Genomic DNA, 13,791 nt, shown 5'->3' with positions numbered 1-13,791 from the left:
GTGTCCCAACCCAAAATCTAAACTGCTGTGATGGCACCTAACCCAACTCGCTAATTAAGCAAACTAACATTAAAACACAATATAATAATGTTTATGTGAGTCAAAGATTAGATAACTAAATTTTATACAACTTTCCAAGGATTGGTAGTACAAATCATGAGGGTCTAAGATTTAGATTTTTACAAGACTCAAGTGAAATAATTACAACATATGTTCAAAATGTAAATGAACATAATTCGAATCTAATGGTATCAAGGACAAGTGATAGCTATAACTGGAACTCAGGTACATCTTCCAATCCAGCTCCCGCCGTACGCAACAACATCAACATCCAACATATGCACGCAAGGTGCAGAAGTGTTGTATGAGTACAACTGACCCCATGTACTCAATAAGTAACAAACCTAACCTTAGGTTGAAAGTAGCGATGAGCTGGGACAAGGGTCAGAGTCCAACTCCAATAACCAGCAACAACTCATAACAGTATAATAGAGATGGTACAAGAAATAGCTCGGCTCGTTCACAGTTACGGAAAATAGGCATGCCTTTCAAGTATAATAGTAGATCCGAAATCTTTCACCGAAAACCCCCAAAAATATATGACTAAGTTTGAAAACTGTAATTTTTCCCAAATACCTTTCAACAATAAATAAGATGTTTCATTTTCAGACTGTATGAGGAAAATACATCTCTATGCCTACATGTCGATATACAAGTGAAATCATGAATGTCACCAAAAATCGGGTAGTAGAAAGAAATGCATCTCTATGCATGTATCTCAGGTACGCATGTCAAATGCAATGCATCTCATGATGAATTTATGTCCTCAAACTCTCAGAGTACTCAATCACTTAGTACTGTACGGGGCAGGTCCATCCCAGGGAAGATCCATCCCTCAATATAAATAGCAACTGACAGTCAGTCACTCAGTACTGTATAGGGCCAATCCTGCCCAGGGAACTCCATCCCAAATATAAAAGTATAGGGCAACTCCATGCCCACGGAACTCCATCCCAAATGTGAATATATATAGGGCAGCTCCATGCCCAGGGAACCCCATCCCAACTATAATATATATAGGGCAACTCCATGCTTAGGGAACTCCATCCCAAATATAATAGTATAGGGAAACTACATGCCCAGGGAACTTCATCCTAAATATAATATCCATTGTGCTCACTGTGGCGGTGCAGACTCCGGAGGACTCCTTCAGCCCAAACGCTATAATAAGTCAATCGTGGCATGAATCAATAATAACTGTTGCGGCGTGCAACCTGAGCCCATCAATATCACTCACAAACAGGCCCTCGGCCTCACTCAGCCATCAATCTCTCCAGTCTCTCGGGCTCACAATGTCATGAAAATCAGCCCAAAAATAATGATATGATGTATCAATAAATAGCAACAGAGACTGAGATATGATACGGAAATGAATGAGTATGACTGAGTATGTAACTGCAATTTAAGAAAATAACTCAACAACAGATATGACCTCAGTGGGTCCCAACAGAATAAGCATATAGCCTATACATGGTTTCTAACATGGATCACATCTCAACTATTCCAACACGTAAAAATCTCATGGATAAAAACAAGATTAGGTAACTACACAGTAAGACAGAACAACCAAGTCACAATTCATACGGTGCACGCCCACACGCCCGTCACCTAGCATGTGCATCCCCTCAACACCATACACATATGACGTATACTCAGGGGTTCATACCCTCAACACTAATTTTTGAAGTGTTACTTACCTCGAACAAGCCAAATCCAATACCGAGCAAGCCAAACGATGGTACAAAAATGCCATCTTGCATGTACCGGCCTCTGAATGGCTCGAAACTAGCCAAAAGTAACTCAAATACATCAAATAAAGCCTAAGGAAATGATTCCAATTGATAAAGGTTGAATCTTTACTCAAAATCCCAAAATCAATTAAAAAGTCAAACCCGGGACCGCACCTCAGAACCCGACAAAACCTCACAAAATCTGATAACCCATTCAATTTAGATTCCAACCATACTAGTTTCACTCAAATCCGACTCCAAATCGATGTTCAAAACTCGAAAATTCGCTTTATGAAGTTTTAGACAAAAAAAACCCCAATTTCCTCTTTAAAATTCATCAACCAATTGCCAAACATGAAGATAGATTCATGAAATAAAATCAAAACTAAGTAGAGAACACTTACACCAATCCATATGATAAAAATTTCTTCAACAATAGTCTCTATTCAAGCCCCCAAATCTCAAAATATAATAAAAGAACCAAAACCTCGAAGTATATAGAATCTGCCCAGCAATTTCGCATTTGCGAACCAATTTCCGCTTTTGCGGACTTGCGGGTGCGACCCATCCTTCGCTTCTGCGAACAGACCCAAACTCAGAAGATATCACTTCTACAATCATTTCTCCGCTTCTACGGTAACGCTTCTGTGCCCAACTGCCACACCTGTGGACTTTGCTCCTAGACCAGAACTATGTTTCTGCGCCAATGATCACGCTTTTGTGCGCATGAAGGTGCGCTTCCTACTCTTCTTCTGCGATATTTCCACAACCTAGCCTTCTTCATATATGCGCCAATTCCTTCGCTTCAGCGGTCACCGCATATGAGAAAAACCAATCGCAGGTGCGCAACACAAGAACCAGCTCCTCTTCAATAATTCAACATGAACGAAAATGATCCGAACCTCATCTGAAACTCATCCGAGCCACTCGGGACCCCGTCCAATTATACCATCAAGTCCCATAACATAACACGGACCTACTCGAGGCCTAAAATCACAGATTACAACATCAAAATGATGAATCACATCTCAATTCAAACTTAATGAACTTTGAACCTCCAACTACCAAAACTCGTGAACCCGGAGTGAACCCAAATTTTGCACACAAGTCCCAAATGATATAACGACGCTATTTAAATTTTCGGAACCACAATACGAACCTGATATCATCAAAGTCAACTCTCGGTCAAACTTATAAACTTTTCAAATATTCAAATTTTCAATTTTCGCCAATTAGCGCCGAAACCTTCTAGGAACATCCAAATGCAAATCCGGGCATACGCCCGAGTCCAAAATTTCCATCCGGACCTAACGAAACCATCAAAACTTCGCTCCAGGATCAAATTTACAAAAGTCAAACTTGGTCAAGTCTTCTAACTTAAAGCTTCAACAAAGAAATTCATTCTTCCAAATCAATTCCGAATAACCTAAAAAAAACAAAACCGACGATTCACACAATTCATAATACATCATACGGAGTTACTCATGCTCCCAAACTATCGAGCAAGTGAAATTGCTCAAAACGACCGATCGGGTCATTACAGCTTGCCTGGCAAGTGAAATATTAGGCACCATCACGATCCTGAGAGTGGGAATTGATTCTGGGTCATGACACCAATTGGCTTGAAATTTCATAAGTTTATAGGAAACAACCTAGTAAACAATACTCATTATTTCACCATGACTTTCGGGTTCATTTTATGGCGTTTCGAGATCATTTAACACAGATTTATGATTGTATCTATTTTTCATGTGCATTAAAATATGATGATTTTGTAGAATATTTTTGATGGACTCCGCCTAAACTTTCGTAAGTCCATAGGAAGCGGCCTAGTGAACAATACTCATTATTTCGACATGACTTTCGAGTTCATTTTATGGCATTTAGTGGTCATGTAACATGAAATTATGATTATATCTACTTTTTCATGTGTATTAGTACCTGCTGATTTTATAGATTTTTTTACGGACTCCGATTGGCCTGGATTTTTGTAGGTCCATAGGAAATGGCCTAGTGATCAATACTCATTACTTTGCCATAATTTTCGTGCATGAGCGTTCCAACATGGCCAGAGTTATTTTATTATCATTAACAATGATAATACAATTGCTTAAAGAAAATATCGCTAATTAATAAGCCATAATAAAAATTAACATAATCTAAAAATACTATCTAGGTCATGCTAAAATAAGTATAGCTAATAAGTACTATTAGTTACATAACTAGGCGCTAAAGAAAAAGATAAACTAAGTTACGAATGTTCATTATAAACAAGTGTAAAACTAAAAAATAGATATCCAATACCATCATCATTCCTAGTGTTGAATTAATTTTTTTTGTTAGCATTAGTTTTGATTTGTACTTCGTTTGAGTTACTACATTCATGGGCTATAAATTTTATTTACCATCCAAGAATGTTAAGTCAAAACTTGAAATAATACATTAAAAGATAAAACTATAAAAAAGTTTGAGAAATATTTATAAATTACATTACAATAAATATTTATATGTATAAAATCGTTTTAAAAATTGTATAAATGTACTATCGGGTTGGTTTGGTTTCGGTTTGATATTTTTAGTTTAAACCAAACCAATTATGGTCAGGTTTTTTAATTGTCCATGAGCGTTCCAACATGGCCAGAGTTATTTTCAAAATATTACTTGTAATCAAGATGTGTACACACTCCAATTATCACTATTGCTTCCCCTTACACATTTTTCTTTTAGTATTGTCACGACCCAAATTCTCCTATAGGCCGTGATGACGCCCAGCTCCGCCCACTAGGCAAGACAAAAGTGAACTAACCACGTGATTACTCTTTTTTAATAAGTTTTCAAGTAATTAAATCCCATTAATTAAAAGGTTAAGAAACAACAAATTTAAAAAAAATGAATGAAAGCAGCGGAGTGAAATCATAGAATAATCCAAAACCATAAAGTCTGCTAGTGTGAGTGCCAAGACCTGGTGTCACAAGTGTTATGAGCACTAATAGATTATACAAAACTCTAGCTAGTGTCTGAACTGAAAATAGACAGATATAAATGCAAAGGAGAGACTCTAGGTGCTGCGCAACGGCTCAGGAAGCAGCTCACCACTAGGCCTCTAGGAAACGCGGATGCGCGCCGGTGTGATCGCCGGATGCACCTGCCTCAGATCCTGCACGATCAGTGCAGAAGTATAACGTGAGTACATAAACAACATGTCCGCAGTAAGTCTCATGTCTAACCTCGAAGAAGTAGTGACGAGGGGTCGGCATCGACACTTACTATGGGCTAACAACAAAAATAAATGAGCTCTAAATAAGCATGGGTTATGTATATAATTACAACAATTCAATGACAAGCAGGAAATAAATAATTCCTTCACACATGATAAAGCCCAAATAGCTTTCTGTATTATTTTAACCTCTCGATCCATGAAATAACATCAAATATATAATAAAACTCCAAGTATTATCGCGCATGATTATACCGAGGTCGTACGGCCCGATCTAGAATAACGTGTACACTACCGAGGATCATGCGGCACGAACCATAGATACATCTATCTACTACCGAGGCGTTCAGCCCGCTCCACAAGAAGAGAGGATACTTTATAAACATTTGGCTTAAAAGTTATTATAAGGATAATACGCAAAGAAATACAATTTCTATTAACAGTCAAGTATCCCGCCAAAACACAAGTAAGTGAAATTCGGTCTTTTATAATTCCTATATCAATTTCTAATATAATTCGGGCACTTTAATTAACAAGTAGGGTGCAAACATTACAAGTATTCATAATTTAACTATTAGAATAATTACCCAACCCAAATTGGAAGATTCCTAAAACTCACCCCGGGCCCACGTGCCCGGATTCCGGATATTTTCGAAGATAAATTTTACACATAACCTCACAAACTCAAATACATGATTTTCACCCAATTCCATAATCATTTTTTTGGTTAAATCCCATTTTTATCATAACTTAGGTTTTTCAACTAAACCCATAATTTTCACAATTTTACATGTTACAATCTACCCATAATTTATGTATTAAACTTATATTGGGTAGGAATTACTTATCTTCAATAGCAAGGTTGAAACCCCTCTCTACAAAGCTCCAAAATAATGAACCCAAAAATGGCCTAAGTCCCGTTTTAAAAATGTTTCTGCCTAGGTCTGCGTTTATCGCGATCGCAGAAGAGGCCTCACGATCGCGAAGGCAAACAACCAAGCCCTAGAAAATTTACCCATCGTGAATGCGACATGAGTCCCATGAACGCGGAGGCTTGCTTGGCCTACCCTACGCGAATGCAAGGGCTTCTTCGCGAACGCGAAGAATGATCAGCTACTACCCAGCTCAGCCTCCTCTACACGAATGCAGGCCAGGTCATGCGAACACGAAGGCTAAAGGGCCCAGGCCTCTGCGAACGCGGCCCTGCTCACGCGAACACGAAGGGCAAAAGCCTCTAGCCCACAGTACCCCAAATCCTTCATCGTGAAAGGGAGGGTCCTTCCGCATTCGCGAAGAAGGAAACTAGAACTGGAAAATATCTGGTGTTTCAACTTAGCTCCAGGTGGTCCAAAATACACCCGAGCCACTCGGGATCCCGTCCAAACGCACAAACAAGACCATGAACATAATACGGACCTGCTCGAACTCTCAAAATGGGAAAAACAACAACGAAACTAAGAATCACACCCCAAAACCAAATTGAATCAAATTATGGACTGCACGTTTTCTAATTCGCTCCGAACGCACCGAAACATACTTAAACTACTCGGAATGACACCAAATTTTGCGTGTAAGTCTTAAATCATCATATGGAACTATTCCCAGGCTCGGAATCCGAAACAGACCATGATAATACCAAAACCTACTCCAAACCAAATCTAAAGAACTTTTAAACATTCAATAAGCCAATTTTCAACATTAAGCATCGAAACGCTCCCAGATCATCCTAAAATCTGATCTGAACATCCGCCCAAGTTCAAAAATCATCATACGAACCTATTGGAACCGTCAAATCCCGGTTCTGAGGTCGTTTACTGAAAATGTTGACCAAGATCAAACTTAGCCTTTTCAAAGCCAAACTAAGGAACCAAGTGTTCTGATTTTAACCCGAACCCATCCAAATCCGAACCAACCATCCCCGTAGGTCATAAATAGTAAAAGCACATACATAGAGTCTTATTTAGGGGAACGGGGATCTAAAAAGCAAAACGATCAGTCGGGTCGTTACATCCTTCCCCTCTTAAATAAACGTTCGTCCTCGAACGAGCCTAGAATCATACCTGGAGTGCCGAATAAGTGTGGATATTTGCTCTGCATATCCTCCTCGACCTCCCAAGTCGCTTCCTCGACTGGTTGGCCCCTCCACTAAACCTTTATGGCAAAAATATACTTGGACCTCAACTGGAGAACCTGTCTATTAACAATGGCAATTGGCTCCTCCTCATAACCCGGGCTCTCATCTAGCCGAACCGTGCTGAAATCTAACACATGCGACCTGTCAGCATGATACCTCCGGAGCATAGACACGTGAAAAATCAGATGAACTCTCGATAGACTATGAGGCAAAGCAAGCTCATAAGCAACTTCCTCAACTCATCTCAACACCTCAAATGGACCTATAAACCTTGTGCTCCACTTGCCCTTCTTCCCGAACCTCATGATTTCCTTCATCGGCGAGACCTTCAAGAGAACCTTCTCACCTACCATAAATGATAAATCATGCGCCTTCTGATCCGCGTAACTCTTCTGTCAGGACTGTGCTATGCGAATCAACTTTACCTTTTCCAAGGCATCTTCACTAAATCAGTACCATATAACTTAGCCTCGCTGGGCTCAAACCATCCGTTGGGCGAATGACATCGCCGACCATATAAAGCCTCAAATGGAGCCATCTCGATGCTGGAGTGATAACTGTTGTTGTAAGAAAACTCGGTCAAAGGGAAGAATTGATCCCACTGCCCTCCGAAGTCAATCACACACGATTTGAGCATATCCTCTAAGATTTGAACTATCCTCTCCGACTGCCCATCGGTCTGCGGGTGAAAGGCTGTGCTGAGCTCCACCTGGGTCCCCAACTCACTATATACTGCCCTCTAGAAATGTGAAGTAAACCGAGGTCCTCTATCTGATATGATTGAAATAGTAACACCATGCAACCGAACAATCTACTGAATGTATATCTGGGCCAATCTTTCTGAAGAATACGTAGTCACAAACGGAATGACATGTGCCGACTTGGTAAATCTGTCGACAATGACCCAAACCGCATCAAACTTCTACAAGGTCCGCGACAACCCAACTACGAAGTCCATAGTAATGTGCTCCCATTTCCACTCATGTATATTCATTTGCTAGAGTAGGCCACCTGGCCTCTGATGTTCATACTTAACCTGCTGGCAGTTTAGGCACCTCGATACATACTCAACTAGGTCCTTCTTCATCTGCTACCATAATTAATGCCGCCTCAGGTCTCGATACATCTTCATAGCACCTGGATGAATAGAATATCGAGAACTGTGTGCCTCTTCTAGGATCTTCTCCCTCAAGCCATCAATATTTGGAACACATAGGCGACCCTGGTGTCGCAGAACACCATCCTCACCGATAGTAACCTCCTTGGCACCACCCTGTTGTACCATCTCTCTGAGAACCAACAAGTGCGAATCATCAAACTAGCAAGCCTTAACCTGCTCTAATAGTGAAGACTGGGTGACAATGCATGCAAGACCTCTGTTGGGCTCTAAAATATCCAACCTCACAAGTCAGTTAGCCAGGAACTAAATGCCCAAATATAGTGGCCTCTCCTCTGCTGATATGAATGCCAAACTACCCATACTCTCCGCCTTTCTGGTCAAGGCATCCGCAACTACATTCGCCATGCCCGGATGAATAAGGATGGTAATCTCATAATCCTTTAATAACTCAAGCCACCTCTGCTGCTTCAAATTGAGATCCCTCTGCTTGAACAAATGCTGCAAGTTGCGATGATCGGTGTAAACCTCGCAGGACACCCCATAAAGATAATGCCTCCAGATCTTAAGAGCATGAACAATCGCGGCCAACTACAAATCATGTACAGGGTAATTCTACTTATGGGGATTCAGGTGACGTGAAGCATATGCAATAACTCGCCCATCCTACATCAATACACAACCCAAACCAACGCGTGAAGGGTCTCAATAAACTGTATACATTCCTGAATCAGAAGGAAACACTAATACTGGTATTGAATTCAATGCGGTCTTGGGCTTCTGAAAGCTTGCCTCGCAATCATCGGACAATCAGAACAGAGCACCCTTTAGCTGACGTGCATGAGGTAATACTTCTGGTGGGGCTTTAGCTTACGTGAAGCATATACAATAACTCGCTCCTCCTACATCAATACACAACCCAAACCAAAGCGTGAAGCATCACAATACACAGTATACAACCCTGAATCAGAAGGCAACAACAATAATACTGGTGCTTAATTCAAGGCGGTCTTGAGCTTCTGAAAGCTCGCCTCGGAATCATCAGACCATCAGAACAAAGCACCCTTTAAATTTGGTTTGGAGTAGGTTTTGTTGTTACCGAGGTCTGTTTGGGATTCTGAGTCAGGAAATAGTTCTGTATGATGATTTAAGATTTGTACGCAAAATTTGGTATCATTATAAGTAGTTTAAGTATGATTTTGCGCGTTCTGAGCAAGTTGGAAGAACTTGACGTTCATAAGTTGATTCGATTTGGTTTAGGGTATGATTCTTTGTTTTTTTGTTATTTTCCGTGTTTTGTGAGGTCGAGCTGGTCTGTTTTATGATTTTGAACTCGTTGTTATGTTTGAACGAGGCCTCGGGGGTCCTGGATGTCATTCGGACGATGTGCGGAAGTCGTTTGGACTTGGAGAAAATGGCTGAAGCAGCAGAGCTTCTGGTTCAATCGCACCTGCGAGGAGCTAGCCGCAGGTGCATGCTTGCAGAAGCGAGCCAATGATCACATAAGCGGCCTGGCATGGGCTTCCCAGGGATCGCAGAAACGGAGCAAAAACCGCACATGTGAAAGCGCAGGTGCAAAGAAGGCAAGCGCAGAAGCGGGCAAGGCTGCATGTGCTGCAGATGCGGGCTCGCAGAAGCGAGCCATTGTCCGCAGATGCAAAAGTATACCAACTAGGGGAGATCCGCATCTGCGATGCCTTTTTCACAGATGTGGAGCCACAAAAGCGGCTGATTCTCCGCAGAAGCGGAAATCGCTTGAGGCAGAAGGGTCCATTTAATATGGAACTTAGGCCATTTTGGCTCATTTATTTCATTTCTTGGGCGATTTTTGGAGCTTCCTAGAGAGGGGTTTTCACCTAGATATTGAATGTAAGTAATTTCTATCTAATGTAAGTTAAATACATAGATTATGAGTTGATTTCAACATAAAAATTGTGAAAATATAGGTTTAGTTAAAAAAATTAGGTTTTGATAAAAATGAGATTTAACCACGAAAATGATTATGAAATTGGGTAAAAATGATATATTTGAGTTCGTGAGGTTATGGGTAATAATTATCTTTGAACATTTCCGGAATCCGGATACGTGGGCCTGGGGGTAAATTTTAGGAATCTTCCAATTTGGGTTGGGTAATTACTCTAATAATCAAATTAAGAACTTTGAACATGTATTGATTAATTTATATAATATTTGACTAGTTTCGGGTTATTTGGCACTGAGTTGAGGATTTAAAGCATATTTGTGGCTCAGAAGTGAGCTTGAGAACGAGGTAAGTCTCTGGCCTAACCTTTTAACAGGGAACTTATCCCCTTAGGTGTATTTTTGTTGTGAATTACTTGTGTGGGGAGCTACGTACGCACTAGGTGACGAGAGTCCATGCGTAGCTATATTCCATGAGATGTCTGGGTAGTATTAGATTTACATCATGCCTTGATTGTACTGTTATGTTTATTATGTATATTAATTGTGTTAAATAAAGCTGAGATTAGGCATTGTAAGGTTGAAACTCTCCAATTTAGATTTCTTAATTTGGGAAAAATTGAGGAATATATAATAACTATGAGAAATCCATGTCCACTCGCGTCGCAAGTACTTCCGCGAGCGAGGTAAACTTCTCTACTCTCATGGGGCCGGGCCATTCGCCTCGACAGGTTAATAGATGCATCTATGGTTTGTGCCATTTGACCCTCAACAGTGCACACAATATAATTTTGAATCGGGTCATATGACCTCGGCATAAATCGTGCATGATAATACTCGGAACCTGATTACACTTGATATTATTTCATGCTTAGGAGGTTATAATTTATTTAATGACAGAAATTGAATTGAGACTAGTAGCTGTTGGCTAGAGAAATTCTTGTAATTTATCATCAGTCAAGGAACCATTTATTCATTGCTTCTTACTGTGTTATTATTTTTATTATTTCCATGTTCCATACCTATTTATAATCCTTGTATTTTATTATTGGCCCATAGTAAGTGTCGTTGTCGACCCTTCGTCACTACTTCTTGGGGGTTAGACTGGATACTTACTAGGTACATGTTATTTATGTACCCACACTATACTTCTGCACTAACCATGCAAGATCTGAGGCTGGTGCATTTGGTAGTCATCCCGGCGCGCACCCCCGATACTCCGAAACTTAGGGGTGAGTTGTTTTCGAGTCCGTTCTGCAGCACCCGGAGTTTCTCTTTTGTATTTACTTTCTGTCTACTCTACTTCAGACAGTAGTTTAGTATTTTGTATATTCTACTAGTAGCTCATACACTTATGACACCAAGTCTTGGAATTATTCTAGTAGACATATGATGATTTTTGAGTATTTATTTCACCACACTAGTCCTTATAATTTCTCACACTTTAATAATTATAAATCAACCATTTCTAAAATGTTAAAAAGAATAAATACTGGACTAGTTCATTGTTGGCTTGCCTAGCGACGACGTTGGGTACCATGACGGCCTATAGGGGAATTTGGGTCGTGACATAAGCATTCCTAATATGGCCAGTTATTTTCAGAAATGTACTTTTAAAATCTTGATTGTGTGCAGAGTGGTTAAGATTGGCAATGAGGTTTTAATTGAGGCTAGTTTATATAATTGATGCTCATAAGGACAAGTTTGCTGGTAGTCATTCAATGGTCAGCACAGTAAATAATGAACTCCTATTTAGCTAGAGAAAGTAAAATTTTGATTTACGAACAAAAGCTACAACCAGTCGCAAACACTAGCTAGCTAAAATTTCTGAAAGTAAAGGGAATGGGGCATCCATGTGAGTACAACTATTCCAAAATTTCATGTGGATTGACTTAAATATTTATAATTTATGCAAATTATTGAGCTGCAATTTAATTTATTAATGTTAGAGATCTGTATAGGGTGAAATATGATACGACACGTGGTCATCTAAAGGGAGGATACATGGAACCAAAAACGGGGATGGCCGACGACCGAAGAAGTTCTAAAGGGATATTGAAAGGCCCGAACTTGAAGGAGTATACTCAATTGTCATGCAAGCCGAGCGCGGCACCAGAGCTAATTCCGAAGCGGTTCAAAATGCCTGAAGTGCCAAAGTATGACAGGACTTCAGACCCACGGGAGCATATTACCACCTACTCAATGGCGGTAAAAGGAAATGATTTAGCTCCTCACGAAATTGAATCTGTGTTTCTAAAGCAATTTGGAGAAACTCACATGAGGGGAGCCCTAACGTGGTATTCATTGTTACCCGAGGATTCTATAGATTCCTTTGAGATGCTCGCAGATTCTTTCATCAAGGCTCATGTCGGTGCTAGAAAAGTACAATCCCGGAAGGCCGACATATGCAGGATCGCACAGGGAGAATCTGAATTACTGTGAGAGTTCATTAACCGATTCCAGAAAGAGAGAATGTCGCTCCTGGCTATCCCGAATGAATGGGCAGCTGAAACATTAACCAAAAGATTGAATCTGAGAAGCTTAGACTCTTCCCGGAAGCTGAAGGAGAGCCTGCTTGAGTTCCAAGCAACAACTTGGGAAAATGTCCACAACCGGTACAAGTCAAAGATAAGGATCAAAGATGAACAAGTCGGTTCCACATCATCGGCCAAAGGACGGAAGGAGATCAGAGAAAAATCAAAGGATGACTACGATGCGGACAAACGGACTTTGAGGGATCGGTTTTTGCCCTACGAGAGGACCAAAGGCTGTGGAAGAAACTTCCGGGAAGCAAACAAGTTATCGTTGACAGAGGGACCGATCATGGTCGAAATAATAGATCACTACAAGATAAGGAGACATCAGGGTCTTGGGATCCTTCTTACCCCAAGTTATCGAAATATAACTTCAACGTCAGTATAGTGGAGTTGGTGTCAGCCATGAGAAACATTAAAGATGCACGATTCCCAAGACTTATGAGATCCTATTACAAACAGAGAAATCCCAATTTATGGTGTGAGTACCATGGGACGAACGGTCACCGGACAGGGGACTGTCGGCACCTCTGGGAAGAAGTGGCTACACTATTGAAGAATGACCACCTCCGAGAATTCTTGAGTGACCGATCTAAGAACAATTATGGTAGTAACAGAGACAATGCGGAACCTTCGAAAGCAAGAGAAGAACCCGCGCCAAATGATCAAAATGATCTTCGGGGAGAATGAGATTAAGGGTATTACCTTTTCGGCAGCAAAGAAGACGAAAGTATCGATAACTCATAATAAAAGACTCCGTGAAGACAATATCACTTTCACGGAGGAAGACGTAGACGGATTGTTGTTACCACATAACGACACACTTGTAATTTCTTTAAATGTATTAGATTTTAAGATTAAACGTGTTCTAGTGGATCCAGGAAGTTTGGCTAATATCATACAATGGAGAGTATTGGAGCAAGCTAAACTTACCGGAAGCATTATTCTGGCAACAAAGCTCCTCGCCGGATTCAACCTTGCGAGCGTGACGACTAGGGGAGAGATTTTGCTGCTCACGAATGCTGAAGGAGTAATGAAAACAACTCTCTTCTAAGTAGTAGATGATGACATGGGATACA

At 40.5% G+C, this 13,791-nt stretch overlaps 1 protein-coding gene across 1 annotated transcript; it reads left to right on the top strand.

The window, feature by feature from the left end:
* The first annotated feature begins 12,200 nt into the window (after positions 1 to 12,200).
* On the top strand, positions 12,201 to 13,402 carry LOC142177409 (uncharacterized). Its single transcript, XM_075245898.1, has 3 exons — positions 12,201 to 12,560; positions 12,642 to 13,004; positions 13,175 to 13,402. Exons 1-3 carry the CDS (start codon positions 12,201 to 12,203, stop codon positions 13,400 to 13,402), a joined length of 951 nt encoding a protein of 316 aa, XP_075101999.1.
* Positions 13,403 to 13,791: the final 389 nt, after the last annotated feature.

This window comes from Nicotiana tabacum, chromosome 23, assembly GCF_000715075.1.
Source record: "Nicotiana tabacum cultivar K326 chromosome 23, ASM71507v2, whole genome shotgun sequence".
In the NCBI taxonomy this organism is placed as follows: domain Eukaryota; kingdom Viridiplantae; phylum Streptophyta; class Magnoliopsida; order Solanales; family Solanaceae; genus Nicotiana; species Nicotiana tabacum.
Note: the sequence above shows the minus strand (reverse complement) of the source record. Positions and strands in the feature narration are given on the sequence as shown.

Excerpts from the sequence above, each read along its gene's own strand:
- LOC142177409 (XM_075245898.1), top strand. The coding sequence starts at position 12,201 with ATGGCCGACGACCGAAGAAGTTCTAAAGGGATATTGAAAGGCCCGAAC. Across the intron at positions 12,561-12,641 it reads CTCATGTCGGTGCTAGAAAA|AAAGAGAGAATGTCGCTCCT; the intron begins GTACAATCCCGG and ends AACCGATTCCAG. Across the intron at positions 13,005-13,174 it reads TGACAGAGGGACCGATCATG|AGAAATCCCAATTTATGGTG; the intron begins GTCGAAATAATA and ends TATTACAAACAG.